A 19,555-nucleotide genomic window follows, 5' to 3' on the forward strand; every position below is an offset into this window, starting at 1 on the left:
AAAATGGGTCTGGGTGGGTTGCTCTTCAGAGGGTCGGTATGGACATGTTGGGCCGAAGGGCCTGTTTCCACACTGTAGGGAATCTAATCTAACCTACTCTATTTTGTCCTCTCACAGAAAAGCTGGTTTGGTTGAATTAAATTCTAGCCCTGCAGCAGAATTCATTTGAGAATAAGAAAGGCTAGGTGAATTGGCCATGCTAAATTGCCAGTAGTGTTAGATGAAGGGGTAAATGTAGGTGAATGGGTCTGGGTGGGTTACGCTTCAGCAGGTCGGTGTGGACTTGTTGGGCCGAAAGGCCTGTTTCCACACTGTAAGTAATCTAATCTACACTTGTGAAAGGCTCAGCTACAATGTGAAGTTACAAAAGTACTCTCCTGAATAGGTCCATCTCTGGTTTGCACTGCTGCACATTTAGATATAGGGAAGAGACTTAACTACCATAAAACTAAATGCTAAGGTCATCTACTGGAGCTACTGCATAAGAATTACCCAGAAGAGAATAATAAGATGATCACATCATTCTGCATTAATATTCCATCCATTTGGCAGTACTAACAAGTTTTATCAGCACTTAACTAGTTTACAAAGACAGTCCATAAAATGATAAGAGGACTCAGGACTCACATCTTTCATAGGACAGCAACCCCAACCAAAGTTCTTCAACCTGCAACAGGTGTATCCCCCAGAACAGGTCATATTGCCACAGAGCTCACTATCATCAGTTCGCAAGTTGTCTACTGCAGAAATCAATGGCAACTTGTCTTCCCTTGCTCCAGTCCTTTTGCATTTGGCTTCAATCAGGTCACATTCATATCCCTTTGGGCAACAATGCTCCCAATCCTTGCAAATAGTTGCCTGATACCAGGGAATAAAGATATATTTTCATAATATTCAGCAATAAAAAGAAATGAACATAGAAAATGCATAATTTATATTAAATTAATGAAAAACTGGAAATCCATAGACCTTGGAGAAAGAAGTCACCAATGATGTGAACAGGTTTATTTGATTTTAACATTTTAATTGAATTTCTGTTCTCACAAAGTTAAATAATGTTTAAGTTGTATGGCATAAAGTTTAAAAGTTTGATTATTAAATGCAAACATACAATTAAAGGTCACGAGAAAGCTACTGCTAAAAATTAACTATTCTATTTTACCTTAGTGAATGGGCAGCAACCATAAAAGCCTTTTGACGTGGGCATACAAGTGTATTCAGGGGGACATTCAGTATTATCCAGACAGATATTTTCAGTCACTGCATTCGGTGTTCCCGCCTGAACAAGTGGGGTGGCTTTTGCTTCTTTCCACTAAAATCAAATAAATACGTGAAACAGAATGATTCTCCTTAATCTCTCTTCGGCACTATACTGATGAGTTATGGTTTGCATTTAAAAAGATTTACACCACACTAGAGCTGTATGAACTTACAATATGGCAACTGTGTTCAGGATCTTATTCAGAGTGGCACACACCAATATACAAGCCAAAAAAAAGCCCAAAGTACAAAGACTAAAAGATAAACACTTGTTTTCAATACAGCCAACAATTGATGAATGGATGCAAGAGTTGCATTCTGTAATTTTTTAAAAAGTCACACACATTGTGATGATATGCATTTTTTAAAACAGCTTTTCATCTTTTAAAGATTAAGGCACGTAAAGATCTTACTTTATTATTGATTATGGACTGACGTGGGAGAAGGACTGTTTAAAAACAGTGGATTGTGGAAGGAATCGCTACACTTTTAAAATATGTAGCTGAAACTGTGGAACATTTATACTGTTATTCTGTTGAAGCAGTCAGGAAATTGTAAGATTTAGCAAGCAACAAGCAGCTAATTAGTTTGTGATACTGTGACAAGTTATGGATGCCAAAGGTCATCAGTTTAATGATGATTCTGAACGGTTCCCTGGTAGCAAAACACCTTGTGGGCATGAAAGGTACAGTAAAAAGCCTCTGGAAAGGCAGATTATGCCCCTCCCTTTCTGCACACTAGATATTTTACTCCAACAGTTGCTGTAAGCTATTGCCTTTAACCGGTAACTAAAAGACTTTGCAGTTAGTGTACCAATCATCCTTTGCCTCCTGCAATGTGGTGAAGGAATCGAGAGAAAAGAGACTGAAGACTGGCAACTCAAAAGAATCGTCTTCTAGTGGCCAGGCAGTAATGAACTGAGGTTCCCAATTTTTTTCTTCCACCCAGAAAACCCATGTTATTTTGAGTGTCTGTGTGAGGAAGTAAGAGTATTAGGAGGTTAGAGCTTTAACTACTCGAGACACGTCTTCTTAACTGAACTCGCCCATCCTTGTAACCATTCTAGTAAACCTATTCGGCACTCTCTTCTTCAGATGAAATTCAAGCAGAGAAATACCGTTTAATAGCTTTATACTGTCAACCCTCAAGAGTTTATATTGTTTTCAAATTTCTTTCTACCAACAAACCAGGCTTACAATCAGAACTAGGAACTTACTAAAAACAGGAAGGAGTGTAGAAGTACAAATGCTGCTGAGATTAATTTAATTAGAATATTTCTAAAATTAGATTAATAAGTTTATATTAGATAACATATCATGTACAACAGGATTCGGTTAAGTTTAGTTATAACACAGATCAGTTACAATCTAATTAATTACTGGAAGAGGTTAAAGAGGTTGCATGGCCTTCTCCAGTTCCTATACCTAGTTAATTCACTGATGATAATATTATCTCTTTATGAGAATTAACTGAATCAGGAATTACCACTTTATTGAATGCTGATCCAAGTAAGTTTGCACACTGCAGAAGGAACAAAACTTCAGCCCAAACATTCCTGCATCTCTCGATGAATGGCAGCCACCATTATTTAGAATGCCCTTTGCCCATTTCATATTCATGGGATTTCCTGGCAGAATACTGGAAATGATTGAAGAAAAAAGGTGGGGCCCTCTGCAGAACATCTGAGACATAAGCATTCAGGAAAAGCAAACCTAATTCCTTAACCAGATTTAACAATGAAATGCTGTTCACTTCAGCTGTGAAGTGATGAAGGAATGTGGTTTCAAACTTGTTAAATTTTCAGTGCCAGAGAACAGGTGGCAATTACGTTTAGAATGTAAGGTTCGCACAAGCAGTTGAAAGAGAACACATCCTAAATGAGATACAGCCAGAGTAACTGCATATTTCTGGAAATGTGGAGCTCAGTCAAAATTTTGTATAGAGAGGAACAGGTTTTGTTTTAGCTCTTTTTGTCCCCCTATGTTTTATAACTTGTAAGGACTATTTTTAAGGTTAGAGGAGAGTGAGATTTAAAAAAAACAAGTGAGGGGCAATTTTTGTTTTCTTACACAGACAGTGGTTTGTATGTGGTAGGAACTTCCTCGGGAAGTCATGGATGTACAATTACAAGGTTTAAAAGACATTTGGAGAAGTACATGAATATAAATGGCTTGGAGGGATATGGGCCAAGAGCAGGCACTTGGGACTACTTTAAGATTATGTTCGGCATAGGCTGGTCGGACCAAAGGGTCTGTTTCCATGCTGTATGACTCCGTAACTATATTTTATAGTAACAAGGATCAGGGAATAAGGGCCCCAGTGTAATTGATACCATTTGATAGTAAGCATTTTCCAAAAAGTTTAAATTCAAGTAGTACAACATAACAGGAGGGTTCAAAGTCAGGGTGTGTCCTTCCTGTTCTGTGAGAGAAGCTGGGAACATTGCCAGTGCTGGGGCAGGGTGCATGCATCCGGGAAGCCTGGGTTTTGGAGCCAGAGTGGCAGCTGCCGACACTGTGGAGAATCCATGAAGCAGACAGTATCATGGATAGAGGGCAGCCACAGCATTCAATGTACAGATTGTATCTATTTTAACCAGTACTCTGATCAAGCAACCACAACATTTCCTGTTTTCACTATGTGTGAAACTCAAAAACAGATTAAAATACATTGACAAACCACACTGCAAGTCACTCAAAAAGAGAGAAAAGCAAAGTGGTCAACCTGTGCTCTACAAGTGTGCTAACCCTATATCTAAACAGTCAAATAGTGGCCACCATTATAGGTTCAGAGGTGCAGATGGATCCTGCAAGTCAGCATCTTCAGAATTGGAGAATAAGAAAAGTAATGTTTCCAAACTCCAGTGCTGACTTACATACAACTTCCCATGACCCGGAAAAAATGTCTGGTGTGGCAAACATCTGTTCCAGAGGCTAAAGGATTGCAGATTAAATAAATTGCACACAAAAGTTAGCCTCACCATTACCTTTGCCAAGCAAAATGTGAAGCACTACTTTTAATATTTGAGATATCAGGCTTGTCTCAGATAGGCGCTGTTTCAGGTTTATTAGATCTTGCAGACTTGAGATTCAGGAAATGCAAGGCAGCTTTATATCTGCTAATACTTCATTTAGACTACGTGATAAAATCTGATTTGGAAATTTTCAAATATAGGGGCTTTCTTTCAGAGAATTTCACTTCTTATTTTAAAGGTGGAAGGAACTGAGAGAGGTCCAACACACTGGTATCACAGGTTAAACTTCAGAAACTATCGGAATGAGGTTCTAAATATTCAATACTTAATTTTAAACAAGTAGTAAGTTAAGGACTATGCAGCTAGTTTCATGATATCTACATCTATCAATATTAAATACTCATTCAAAAGGAGGTAGTGAGAAAAAAAGATCAGTCTGAGACTTGTGCAGTTGGGAGAAGGAGCAAATCGAACAGTCAAGGCAGGCAGCAACAAAGCAGAGAATGAGGTAGAACTTAAATGCAAGAGGCCTAACAGTTAAGGCAGATAAACTCAGGCATGATTGGGAACATGGCATTGGGATATCATAGCGATTACAGAAACGTGGTTCACTGATGCACAGGGCTGGCACCTTAACGTTCTAGAGTACAGTTGCTATAGAAAGGAGAGAGGAGAGGGAGTGGTGTTTTTGAATAGGGATAACATTACAGTTGTACTGAGGGAGGACATTCCTGGGAGTATGTCCAGGGATGTTATTTGGGTTGAACTGAGAAATAAGAAAGGCATGGTCACCTTTTTGGGATTGTACTATAGACCTCAAATAGTCAGAGGTAAATTGAGAAGCAAATTTGTAAAGAGATCTCAAATATCTGCAAGAATAATAGGGTGGTAATGGTAGCGGATTTAATTTTCCAAACCTCAAACTGAGATTGCCATGTTTCGGGCTTCGATGGAGAGAAATTTATTAAGTTTGTACAAGAAAATTGTTTGATTCAATAGGTGGCTGTACCTACTAGAGAAGGTGCAAAACTGACCTACTCTTGGGAAATAAGGCAGGGCAGGTGACTGAGGTGTCAGTAGGGGTGCACTTCATGGCCAGTAATCATAATTCCATTAGTTTCAAAACAGTGACAAAAACGAATAGACTGGTTCTAATAGTTAATGTTCGAAACACAAGAAAGGCAGTATTAGGTAGATATTTTGACAGTATTAGGTAGATATTCACAGGTAAAGGGACGGCTGGAAAGAAAGGGAAGAAATCAAAAATGAGATAATGGGAGTCCAAAGACAATAGGCTCCTGTTAGGATGAAAGGAAAGGCTGATAGGTTTAGGAAATGTTGGATGACTAGAGAAATTGAGATTTTGGTCAAGGAAATGAATGAATCAACTGAATCCCTAGAACAGTATATTAGGAGGGCAAAATGGGAACACAAAATAGCTTTGGCAAATAGGGTTAAGGAGAATCCAAAGGGATTAAGGACAAAAGCCTTACCAGGGAGAGCATAGGGCTCCTTAAAGATCAGCAAGGCCGTCTATACATGAAACCGTAGGAGATTGGAGGGGGGTGGGGGAAGATACAAAACGAGTATCGTGCATCAGTGTTTACCATGGAAAAGGACATGGAAGATACAGAACTTGGGGAAATAAATAGCGACATCTTGAAAAATGTCCATATTACACAGGTGGTACTGTCTTAAAATGCATAAATCCCTAGGAACTGATCAGGTGTACCCTAGAACTTTGTGGGAAGCTAGGGAAGTGATTGCTCAGCCCCTTGCTGACATATTTGTATCATCAATACCTACACGTGAGGTTCCGGAAGACTGGAGGTTAGCTAACATGGCGCCACTATTTAAGAAACATGATAAGGAAAAACCAGGCAACGAAAGACCAGTGAGCCTGACATCAGTGGGGGCAGGTTGTTGGAGGTGATGCTGAGGGACAGGATTTACAAGTATTTGGAAAGGCAAGGACTGATTATGGTACAGTGGACATGAATTATCCATGGGAAATCACATCTCACCCTACCTCAAGTTTTTTGAAGAAGTAATAAAGAGGATTGATGAAGGCAGAGTGGTGGGCTTCTGTAAGACGTACAAGAAGGTTCTGCATGGTAGACTGGTTAGCAAGGTTAGATCACATAGAATTTAGGGAGAACTAGCCATTTTGATACAAAACTGGCTCAAAGATAGGACACAAATGGTAGTGGTGGTGTATTGTTTTTCAGGCTAAATAGGCTGGGACTAATTTTCCTTGGAGTGTCAGAGGCTGAGGACTGACCTTATAGAGTTAATAAAATTGTGAGGGACATTGATAGGGTGAAAAGCCAAGGTCTTGTCCCCAATGCAAAGCAGTTCAAAACTAGAGGGCATAGATTTAAGGTGAGAGGGGAAAGATTTAAAAGGGACCTGAGGGGCAGTCTTTTCAAGCAGAGGGTAGTGCTTGTATGGAATGAGTTACTCGAAGTGAAGGCTGGTACGATTACAACATTTAAAATACATTTGAATGGATATATGAATAGGAAAGGTTTACAGGGGCATGGTCCAAATGCTGGCATATAGGATATCTGGTCAGCATGGACGAGTTGGAGGAAAGGGTCTGTTTCCATTCTATATAGCTCTATGACGCTAAAAAGACTTGTTCGTTTGCTGACAAGCTCTTGGCAAATTTCAAGCAAATCTGGTGGGATCTTATCTTGAAGCAAAGGAGGCAAGTCATACTGAGTTGATATCTAGCCTCCCTAGAGACAGCATGTGTAGGCTTCCTAACAGGGATTCAGTGTCCCTACTGATCCTGAAACGTAGATGTGCTGTAACTAACCTTTACCAAATCTTTCCAGAAAGAATGCAAGAGATTTATCCCTGTATCCATGAATTATCAACATAGTTCATTTGGTTTTATCCTCCAAATCTCAATTGTTTCATACAATTTGTGGCATGGTGGCTCAGTGGTTAGCACTACTGCTTCACAGTGCCAGGGATCCGGGTTCGATTCCAGCATCAGCCAACCGTCTGTGTGGAGTCTGCACATTGTCCCCATGTCTGCATGGGTTTCCTCCTGATGCTCCGGTTTCCTCCCACAATCCAAACGTGTGCAAATTAAATGAATTGGCCATGCTAAGTTGCCATTGTGGTCAGGGATGCGTAGGTTAGGTACATTAGTCAGGAGTAAACGTAGAGCAACAGGGTAGGGGAATAGGTCTGGGTGAAGTACTCTTCGGAGAGTCAATATGGACTTGTTGGACCTAATGGCCTGTTTCCACACTGTAAGGATTCTCTGATTCGATGAATTTGTGTTCTAGCTCGGTGAGGCCAGACAGCTGGCTTGGACTCCAAGTGATGCCAACAGCATGGGTTCAATTCTTACACTGACTGAGGTTACCACAATACTTCCCTTTTTTAACCTCGCCACTCACCTGAGATGTCGTAATCCTTTGGTTTAACTACAATCAACAGACTCACTCTCTCTCTCACTAATGCGAGAGCAGCCCTAAGGTACTCTATGACAATGATGATTTTGTACGTCATGAGACATAACCCGTTATTACTTGGTAAGGAAGTGACCAGCAGCATCCAGAACCAGGGAAGGTGAAGTGTTTAGACAAAAAAGGCAAAGAGCTGATAAAATGGCAGAAATCAGAGAATGGATTGAAGTGTTAAAGCAAGAATGTGTGAGGATGACAAAGTAACAGAATGCAAGAACCAATCTTGCAAGTAACAGACTATTACTCTTTAAGGTGGCTTTTCATGGACTTCATCGTTGTTGAGTCAGACCCAAAATATAATTTTTATTTTTAATTAACTTGTGGGACATGCATTTTCCTAGGCCAGCCAGTATTTATTGCCTATCCCAAGTTGTCCTTGAAAAGATGAGCTGCCTTCTTGAATCACTGCAATCAACATGCTGTAGAGGTTGCCCGCAATGCTCTTAGGAGGAAATTCCAGGATTTTGACCCGCCAGTGAAGGGAATTGCGATGTATTTCCAAGTCAAAATGGTAAATGGCTTGGAAGGGAACTTGCAGGTAGTCAGGTTCCCATGTATCTGCTTGCCCTTGTGTGTCTAGGTGGATCTAGCCTTGGATTTGGAAGGATTGTTGGTGCAGTTCTGCAGTGCTTCTTCTAGGTATTAAACAATGCTGCTGCTGAGTTTTGATGGTGGAGTGGATGCAGTGCCAATTAAGCAGGCTGCTTTGTCCCGGGTGGTGTTGAGCTTCTTGATTGTTGTTGGATTTGCACCCATCCAGACAAGTGGTGAGTATTCCATCACACTCCTGAATTGTGCCTTGCAGATGGTGGACAGACTTTGGAAAGGTGGTGAGCTATGTGCTGCTCTTGTGGCAACTCCAACTGAATGTTGGTCAATGGTAACCCCCCCCCCCTTCAGAACGTTGATAGTGGGAGATTCAGTGATGGTAACACCAATGAATGTCAGAGGGCAGTAATTAGATTATCTTTTACTGGAGCTGGTTATTGTCTGGTATTTTTATGGTTCATATAGGGCTTGTCACCCCCAAGCCTAAATACAGTTCCAATCTTGGTACATTTGAACATGGACTGCCTCAGCATCAAATGGTGCAGAATATTATGTAGTTACTGGCAAGCAATATAAATGAAACACACCTTGAAACACATCAGAAAATGTAACTAAGTAGCATTGTCAACAAATTCTTTATTGTGCTCAAGAAAGAATAAACTTCAACACAAAGTGCAGACAGTGACAATGAAAACAGAGTGGAAATGGAGATTTGATCTTGATTTTGAGTGACACTCAATACTTAAATTAGCAAACTCGAAGTAGTAAAAATTGCAAATTTAATTAAACTAGTCAGGTCAAGTAAAGCCAATTTTATTATTGGAAAATATTTTCTGTCACAATCTGATAGTACAATTATATCAATTAAGGTATATTTGTTTCATATTTGTGGTGCAAAAGTGATAATTAAAATAATTGTGTGGAGGAAGATAATTAAGTTGAGTAAAATCTATTGGAAACAAGGAGCACTTTAAATAAATCACTTCATAGAAAAGTTTCACAGTCTGATTTTCACTTTTAATACCCATTTTGTTCAGTCCATATACCTCATACGGTGAATAACTGAGCTTAATACTTCATTAATTATTTTTCTTCCTTATTTTTAAACTTTCATCTATTTATTTCCCATATGCAGGGGGGATACGTTTGACCTACAGTCTTAACTTGAGTTTGCTGGCTGACCAAATGATAGTAGACAAGACATGGTCACTCGTATATGACATGTAATAATACTATATCTTTTCATTTGAACAAAGGCTGCACACTTCAGCTCTGAAGAGTTACAGCTATTTTCTGGAAAGCCCCTCATTATTGTGAATGTGTTACAGGAGCTGCCCAAATCATAACAACATATCAATATGAAGCCTAACAGATAATATAAGAATTATTTGCTCCCTGTACATTAAATTTCCATTTTCTCTAGCATTCTCAAACAGTTACCTAAATGAGCTGAAAAATGTGTTGCTGGAAAAGCGCAGCATGTCAGGCAGCATCCAAGAAGGAGAATCGATGTTTCAGGCATAAGCCCTTCATCAGGAAATGCTTCAGGAAGGGCTTATGCCCGAAACGTCGATTCTCCTACTCCTTGGATGCTGCCTGACCTGCTGCGCTTTTCCAGCAACACATTTTTCAGCTCTGACCTCCAGCATCTGCAGTCCTCACTTTCTCCTAGTTACCTAAATGAGTCAATTTTCAAGCTACTCAATCTCCTCGGCATATTATTGTACCATGAGTTAATAGTACAAGCAGAACAAAAGTTACTGTTCTTAGTTTTACTCAGACAGTGCACAAGTAGGAGTCAAATTCATAAACATTCCTATCTCTCAGGCACATTGCAGGAGAAAACTAAGGTTCTTTGAAACAGGGTTAAATATCTAGAATATTCTCCTTAATAACACTGAGTCTTCTGCACCACAAAGACCACAGTTCTTTCAAGGCAGGGCCTTGCCATCACCTTCTCAAAAGCAATTAAGCATTGACAACAAATGTTGTCTTTCCTAACTATTTCCACACCCATGCACAAATGAAACAAACATCATATTTTCTCAAATTGAGCTCTCTGGTTGCCCTGAAGGAACACCATGTGAAGGGAGTTGCTTATGGAATTTTTCACCTTACTGACCTTAATATTCATTCAGGGGATGTGGGCATCACTGGTTGTGCCAGCATTTATTGTCCATCCCCGGCTGCTCCTTTGTACTAAGTATGACTCCAACCAATGGAGAGCTTTACCCCTCAATGCTAGAGCTCCTTAATACCATAATCTGTCCAACGTGGCCTTGATGTCAACTGCAGTCACTCCTACCTCCCTCTGGAATTCAGCTTCTTTGTCAAAGGCTGAAACAAGGTTGTAATTAAGTGAGGTGCAGAATGGCCCTGGCAGAATACAAAACTGAGCATCGGTGAACAGGTTATTGCTAAGCAAGTGCTATTTGATGACACTTTCCATCACTACAGTGTTGATTGAAAATAAATTAGGAGGAAGACGGTCAATAATACTACCCTGCCAGGGGAACAAGTCATTTCCAGGATGTTGGTCAGCAAGGTGTAATTCCATGCATATGACTATATCAGGCTGTGGTTGACTAGTCTGTGAGACAGCTGCCCCAATACTGGCTCTAATCACCAGATATTGCTAAGGAGGATTTTGCAAGATTAAAAGGGCTGCATTTGACATTGTTGACTCCAGTGCTGAAGTCAATGCCAGGTCATACTCTGAGATTCATTCCTTTTTAATGCCTAAACATGTTATGATTATTCTACTTTCTTCAGCAGTGAATCATTAACAATAGGAGGAAAGCATCGGTAACTGCAGTTTCTTTGTTGTTAACTTTACCCAAGAAGTTCTTCACTCAATGACAACATTTTTGTTTCAAGAGTCATTCTAAGCTTCAATGATTTCTATTTTGTTGACTATCCCTAATTTGCCCAGAGGGCAGTTAAGAGTCAAACACATTGATGAGTATTTGGAGTTACACATAGGCCCCACCAAGAAAAGATGGTGGTTTCCCTCCCTAAAGCACATTAATGAACCAAATGGGGTTTTCACGACAATTAACAGTGGATACATGGTCATCATTAGATTCTTAGTCCCAGATTTTTATTGAAATCAAATTGTGCCATTTGTCATGGGAGGATTTGAACCAGGTCCCCAGAACATTATTATGGGTCCCTGGATTAACATGAGACCATCGCCTCCCCAATACTTAAGTAAAGCTTTACAAATAAAATTCTGCTCAGTTAGCAGTGGCAGGGAGTGAGGTGGTTTTCCAGAAACAGTGCCTCTGAGACTGCACATTATTAACTATATTGTTAATAACATTCTTGATTCTCAAAGCTGAAGATCAAATCCAGGTTTTCTTCGGTCAATAAAAGACGCCATTTGCTATTGTACACAAGCTTGATCACTAAATCAGTTGCAGCATAGGTAAGTTATATTAAACCCAAATGGGTCTGTCCTTTTCCTACACTCAAAAGCTATCAAAAGATTGTCCTCCACACAATCAAACTGAGCCAACATGTTTATAGCAATTATTCAATTATGTATGTTTTACTTCTAGCAGAATAGGGTTGTTTCATTGAAGTCAAGTTTCACTATTTCTAAAAATCTACAAAATGGTAGGTTTAAAAACAAATAGGCCTTTCTTCAATTTGCAGGATGTAGAGCGACTTCCGCCAAATTCCCCAAACTCAGAGATTTACCATCTGTTACTGATAACCAAATAAAAAGCCGCCTGGAGATGATGATTAGAAGAACATATTTTACATGGGTGTTGACTGCTCCATTCCCTTTAGTGACCAAATAGATTATTTATCTATTTTTGAAGGAAATATGGAATGCGAAGGCAAAAAGCTGCAGTTAAAAACTAGTTGATGTCTAATTTCTTTGGGAGAATCAGATAATTCAAGATGAGGGAATCTCAACAGACAGCCAATACTGAAATTTTTATCAGAAAAAATGGCAAAATACAAACAAGATACCACAGTACCAAGACTTTAGGGGAGATTAAAGAGTAAGGGAAGAGGCAAATTCCTAACAATTGAAGGAGTTGTGGTTATTAAAAATTTAAAATGAGTATTACTTCACAGGAGTGGCATAGTTGATAATACAAAGGGATCTTAATCAATTGGGCCAATGGGCTGGGGTGTGGCAGATAGCATTTAATTTGGATGAATGCAAGTTATGCATTTTGGTAAAACAATCATGGCCAGGACTTAAACAATTAATGGTAGGGCCCAGAGAGACTGAGGGGTTCGGGTACATGATTCTTTTAAAGTTGCTTCAGAGGTAGCCAGAGGGGTTAAGGCGGTGTTTAGCATGTTGCCTTCATTGCTCATACCACTGAGTATAGGAGTTGGGCCATCATTTTGAGGTTATACAGGACATTGGTGAGACCACGTTTGAAGTACTGTGCACAGTTCTGGTCACACTGCTATAGGAAGGATATTATTAAATTGGAGACTGTTCAGAAATGATTTAACAGGACGGTGCCAAGACTGGAGGGCTTGAATTATAAAGGAGGGGCTGGATAGGCTGGGACTTTTTTCACTGGAGCATAGGACGTTGAGGGGTAGCCTTATGGAGATTTATAAAATAATGAGGGGCATAAAGTGAATAGCAAAGGTATTTTCCCTCAGGTAGGGAATTCAAAACTAGGGACATATTTTTAACCTGAGAGGAGAAAGACTTAAATGGGACCTGAGGGGCAATTTTCAGAGAGGATGGTTCATATTTAGAATGAACTGCCAGAGGAAGGGGTAGATGCGGGTGCAGTTGCATCATTTAAAAGACATTTGGATAGGCACATGAATTGGAAAGGTTTAGAGGGTTATGGGCCAAATGCAGGCAAGTGGGACTAGTTTGCTTTAAGAAACTTGGTCGTCATGGACAAATTGGACTGAAAGGTCTGTTTCCATTCTGTATGACTCTGAGTCAATTGTTCTGCTTGCACTGAACAACAATCTTTTTCTCTCAAAAATACTCAAGTTACATTCCAAAACTCCCTAGATTCTGGAATAACCCTTTGGATTGGAAAACTGTATTATCACTATAATTTTTAAGATGCAGAACCTAAGCAATTACAGCACACCAGTTTAATAACATCTGTGTTAAGTCACTGGAACCCATAAAGGGGCAAGTGGCTGAGCAGTTGGACAAATGGAAGTTGACTGGAGTATTGATTTGTGAAGGGTAGATCTGATCTATCTGGACTAGATGAATTTGTTGATCTGAAACACACTGGTGGACAACAGAATGCATATGGATGTTTTTATTGATTTTGAAAATGCTACACAAAATTAGCAAAAATAAAAACAAAGTGAACCGCAAGCAAATTGCAATGTGAATTAATAATTAATGGTTTGTGAAGCAGAAGGAAGCGCAGGTTTAAAGGAAGCACACTTTGATCACCAGCATGTGCTAAATTGTTTCCTTTCTACTCAGATTGACAGAAAACGTTCTGTGCAAAATCAAAGAAAACAAATCATAACATGAGTATTTCAGACGAATTCCAAGAAGAAAAAAAATGAAAGGATTACTACCCAATAAGCGTAACTGGGCACAACCTACCTGAGGGAGAGGGCAACAGGTATAACCACCATTTGGCTTCTTACAACAGGTTGTTCTGTATGGGCAGGTAGATCCATCTGGACAGACAGCGGAGGCCAGGCCAGTGGCCAGACACAGGAGGACAAACTGTTGGATCATGGTCTGAAACGAAAAACAGAAAACTTTATCAATTTAATAGATAGTACGTAAGCAATGGCAAAAGGCATATGAATAAACAAAAGTCAGTCCCTCTATCTGACTGTGTAAACAAGATGACAGCATTAGACACACAGCTTTCCCGGTGACCAGCACCCAGACCCTGCAACAAAATGCCCTTGTCTAATTTCAGTAAGCATCCTCACTTGATGCCCAGCTCACAGACTGAATGATGGCAGAGAGGTTTAGAGGCAAACCTCATCAATTCGAAGGGGGCGGAGGGAGAGAGTTGGGGTGCGGGGGGAGAGTGGGGCGGGCATTGGCAGGAGCAGGGGGAGAGAGATATGGGGGGATGGGAGAATGGGAGAGAGAGAGAGAGATGAGTGGGGCAAGATGCAAGCGAAGAGAGAGAGGGGAAGAGAGACAGAGGGAGAAAAGAGACTTTTAACCTCTCAGGTCTAGTCATTTTATTAGTATATCTGCCACCTGCGTCTCTTGCTAACCAGTGGAAGAAACTAGAGAATGACGATTAAAGCAATATGCCAGCCAGCGGAAGAATCAAAGTTCATCTCAACCACAGTACCTGGGAACAAAAATAATTAAACTGACTTTCCAGTTTTTTGTCTCTGTTGATAACCTATTTACTTTATTTAACTGTGTATTTTAAAGGAATTTAGAAAAGTTTTACATAGCAGTATTATAAGCTGATGGCCTATAACTGTTTACATGTAACCAGAATCTAAATGAGAGAAAGTGAGAACCGTAGGTGGTAGAGATCAGAGTTGAAAAGTGTGGTGCTGGAAAAACAGAGCAGGTCAGGCACTATGCAAGGAACAGGAGAGTCGATATTTCAGACATAAGGCCTTCATGAGGAATGTGGGTGGGGGGGGTGCGTCTGACAGATAAGACAGAAAAATAAGAGGGTGGGAGGGAAGGTAGCTGGGAAGGTGATAGGTAGATGCAGGTGGGGGTGTGAATGTGATAGGGAAGGAAGATGGACAGGTAGGACAGTTCAAGAGGACGTGCCCAGTTGGAGGGTTGGATCTGGGATGAGGTGGGGGAGGGGAGATAAGGAAACTGGTGAAGTCGAAGTTGATGCCATGTAGTTGGTGGCTCCCAAGGCAGAAGATGAGACGTTCTTCCTCTAGTCATCGGGTAGCTTGGATTTGGCAGTGGAGGCGGCCTAGGACTTGCATATCCTTGCTGGAGTGGGAGGGGGAGTTGAAGTAGTCGGCCACAGGATGATGGGGTTGTTTGGTGCATGTGTCCCAGAGATGTTCCCTCAGCGAGGTGGCGTCCTGTCTCCTCAATGTAGAGGAGACCACATCAAGAGCAATGGGCACAGTAGTGCACAAAAATCTCTGCCAGATGTGGAAAGATCCCTTGGGGCCTTGGTCGGAGGTGAAGGGGTAGGTATAGCTCAGGTTTTACACCTCTTGAAGCAGCAAGGTACGGTTCCAGGAATGGAGGGTGAGTTGGTGGGGACGTGGACCTAACAAGGGAGTCGCGGAGGGAATGGTCTCCACGTAATGCAGATAGGGGTGGGGAGGTCTGATTGCAGGTGGCGGAAATGGCAGAGGATAATGCGTTGTGTCTAGAGATTAGTGGGGTGAAAGGTGACAACCAGGGAGTCCTATCCTTGTTGCAGTTGAGGGACTGAAGTCAAGGGCAGAAGTGCAGGAAGTGGAGGAGATACGCTGGAGGGCATTGTAGATCACGTGGGAAGAGAAACTGTAGTCAGTCCAAATGTGCAGGTTAGGTGAATTGGCCAAGCTAAATTGCCCTTAGTGTTAGGTGCAAGGGCAAATGTAGGGGAATGGGTCTGGGTGGGTGCGCTTTAGCGGGTCGGTGTGGACTTGTTGGGCCAAAGGGCCGTCCAAATGTGCAGGTTAGGTGAATTGGCCAAGCTAAATTGCCCTTAGTGTTAGGTGCAAGGGCAAATGTAGGGGAATGGGTCTGTTTGGTGCGCTTTAGCGGGTCGGTGTGGACTTGTTGGGCCAAAGGGCCTGTTTCCACACTAAGTAATCTAAGAAACTGTAGTCCTTGAATCTGGAATGTCCTGGAGAGGAACTGCTCTTCCTGGGAGCAGATCGCTAAATGCTTGTAATAAATAGTGACTTTTGTTCAGTCTCCAAATCTAGAAAATCCTTTCTATTAATCCAGGTAAATAGAAAACCAGGTAAATTGGGGAACTTTGCATACATTATAAAATCTTTAACTTTTTTGACCATTCCGGAATAGCAGGGCTCAATATCCAGCGAGTCATAACGATAGGAAGATCCCATATTCAACCAATAGTCTGTGCTGAGATTAGTGATCACAGCACTCATTTAAAAAGTGAAGACCACCTTAAATAAAATGACTTATTTTGTTGTGTTATAAAGGAACCAGCCATATGCATATTGTACTTTGCAGTGTTTCACACTATGGGATGAAATACATTTGCTGCCATTGAAGGTCGCTTTGGCAGAAGAAGTGCTTTAATGACAAACAGTTCAAACAACGACTCATAACTGAATGTTATTTTGAAAAACATGGCAGGGAGCATTTTTCTTTGGAAACATATAATTTATCAAAAAAAGTGAAAGCTCATTTTGGGGGTCAAGTGAGGCATTCTATCTACCAGAACTTAGAAAAATGAAAGAGGATTGAAAAATTGGTGAAAAGCTAATGCAAGAGAAAGAAGTTGTTATGTGCTGTATAATATTTAGGTTCTTAATGGAGAACAAGCATTTTGACATGTAGCATAATATTATACCACTAAGGGAGTTTGGATTGCATGCATTCATATTCACTGATAAGTTCGACTGTAATACTAGTCATCAATGCAGTATCTGCCTGAGTGACTGAACTGTGCTTTGATAAAATTGTATTACAATTGTACTTTTATATCATTTAGATAGATTTGGCAAATAGACAACAACTTTACAGACCTAAATGCACATTTAGTTTGAAATTCAGATACACCAGGAAGAGTTAAGATGCGTAGATGTTTGAAATGGATGCTGATATCAATTGCATTTTCATAAGTTGAAAGTGGGAGGTAATGGAGGGTAAAAAAAGCAGCAAGTACATGAAGCTGGAGTTGCACAACACAAAGAATTCAAAATGTGCACCCACTATGGTTAGTGAGTCACTGTGTCAAACAAATCAGGGTGGTCTCAGTTTTGAATTAGAATTATACAGATGGAAGCTTTTAAGCTTTTCTTGCTTGTATGCAGTTTTTGCAAGAGTCATATGATTAGTTCCATTCACCTGCTGCCCCCCACCCCCATAAATGGGGAACTAAATTTTATTCTATTGCATAGTTAATATGTAGTTCCCTCCTGAAGGTTAATATTGAAACTATTTCCACCACCCTTTCAGAAAGTGCATTTTGCATCAAGATTCACTGGAAAACAAAATTTCTCGACCACCTTAAATTTATTTCCTGTGGTCACTAACAACTTTGTCACCTAATTATATCTCCCCATTTATTCAAAATCCTTCAATTTTGAACATTTATCTCAAAAACTCCCCTTCACTTATTTTGCTTTGAGAACAAGTTATCTCCTCTCTCCACAAAATATCCATGATATTATTCATGTAAATCACACTCTACTTCCTCTGCATGGTTTGAGCATCCTTCTTAAAACAGTGCAGAAAACAAGAAGCATTCCAGCTGAGGTCTAACCAATGGTTAAGATATTGAGCTATACTTCCTTATTTCTGTTCCCTATATCTTTACTTATAAAGGCATATATGCCCAATGTTTTCATCTTACGATAAGCAACATCAACTTATTCTACCACCTTCAAATATTTGTCTATGTAAACTTGAGGTTTCAGTATTCTTGCACGACCTTTAAAATTATACAACTTAGTTTACAGAGTCTTTGATTTTTTTTCTTCCAAATACAGTACATCACTTCACACTTCTTGGAATAAGTAATTTGTCATGGTTCTGCACTAGCTCTGATGGTTTGAGTTTGCCAAACTCAATCTGAGTGACAGTAGCCATATCAGATAAAACAAAAGGTCAAATTGTGTTATGCAAGATTGCAATCTTAACACTGTGCAAAAACAGGAAGCAATACCAGAAAACAGGAACGTAAATCACATGCCCAACAGCACTGGAAACTCCCCATTTAGTTGAAAGGTATTGGTTAGATTTCAGACTTTTTAAACAACACTGCTTGACAACAGCCTCCATGGCAAGATCATATTTTTGCAATCTGAAATCAGTTCTTTCACTTTCTGTACCTGATATAACATTTGATAAGTATATTTTAATAGCCAGTAAGCAAATTGATTTCTCTCCAAGCACAGATCAGATGGCAATATTACTTTCAACAAAATCCTACAGGTTAGTAACAGGCAATTTGATTTACAAACTATTTGGCCCAACATCTGTGTTACATAAGTTACAAAATATATTGAACAATGGTCTGCAAATGAATTTATGCTTTCTCCAGACCAAATCGGTCCACGTGGGTTAACCCTGTGACTGAGCATTGTCTTCTCCATATTAAACAACTTCACAGCTACAACAGTGACTTCACTCCAAAAGAATTTTATTGACTGTAAAACTGCTTTAGGATGGCCACAGTAGAGATGCTAATTTTCGTTCACAGAAAGACCACTTGGTTTAAGCTCCTGGAATTCTGGATCAAATTCCAATAATAATCTGCTGTTTACAACAGAACACAAATTCTTCTCTACTGGTTCCACAAAAACACAGAACTGTCATTCAAGTCTTTAATCTTGGCATTTAATCCTACTTTTGGGTCAGCATGCCCATGAAATGTACAGGTGTCTTAGTACAGTACACTAGTACACCTTTTAGGTCTGTGAGGATACTGTCAAATTTTGGAATATGACCAATCTATATATTCATTTCAAAACCATGACCTTGAGCTTTGAGAGTCCTGAAGATGTAGTTAACAAACAGTATTTCTGGATTTTAGTACTTAATAATAAGCTTCAATGTATTGAGGCACCGCAGATGCTGCATCCCAATATCTAACATCAGGCAACTTGTTTTCCTTCATCTTTAAACAGGCATGATGCAGGTCAAGTGACACACAAGCAAATCCATAGTTTCTTTAAAAAAAATTCTTCTAAATCTCCTGTATGTTTTCTTCATTTGCTTCCACTCAATTTTTTTAAAAAAAAAGTTACAAAATAAGGATTGGTTAAAATTGATAATATTGCCTGTATCATTCACGTACAAGTTGCTGTGAAGGCTGTGTTTGCCTGAAAACAATGTGCAAGGTTGCCAACAACACTGCAGCCTGCTACCAGCTAATTGCAATTGGAGTTGAGCAATTCTTTACGTTTTCAGTAGAGTCTAGCTCTGTTTTCTACAAAAATATCAATTGTGTCATTCTTGTCACAATCCGGGGTCAACACAGCACACAATGCTATCGCCACCACTGAAATCCAATCCATTTTCAAAAGTCAATATTCTGTTGCAAGATTGGTTTTGAAAATAATCTGCCCTCTATTACAGGCTCAGTATTTTTAATCTATACCGGTCTTGAGTACTGCCTTAGCTTTGTAAACCAGATCTATTTTGCACATTTCTTCAGCTGCCTTGTACAAC

General features: G+C 40.0%; 1 protein-coding gene across 6 annotated transcripts in view; it reads right to left on the minus strand.

The window, feature by feature from the left end:
* The window catches only part of LOC122539986 (progranulin-like), a 106,459-nt gene that overhangs the window by 59,762 nt on the left and 27,142 nt on the right, over positions 1-19,555 (minus strand). For all 6 annotated transcript variants that reach the window (XM_043675243.1, XM_043675241.1, XM_043675239.1 and 3 more), the window contains exons 2-4: positions 13,838-13,978; positions 1,163-1,312; positions 628-858 (exon numbers count right to left, since the gene is read on the minus strand). In XM_043675243.1, the coding sequence (XP_043531178.1) occupies positions 628-858; positions 1,163-1,312; positions 13,838-13,975 (519 nt within the window). In that variant the 5' untranslated portion in view covers positions 13,976-13,978. The remainder of the gene's footprint in view (positions 1-627; positions 859-1,162; positions 1,313-13,837; positions 13,979-19,555) is intronic.

Source organism: Chiloscyllium plagiosum, chromosome 33 (assembly GCF_004010195.1).
Source record: "Chiloscyllium plagiosum isolate BGI_BamShark_2017 chromosome 33, ASM401019v2, whole genome shotgun sequence".
Taxonomy (NCBI): domain Eukaryota; kingdom Metazoa; phylum Chordata; class Chondrichthyes; order Orectolobiformes; family Hemiscylliidae; genus Chiloscyllium; species Chiloscyllium plagiosum.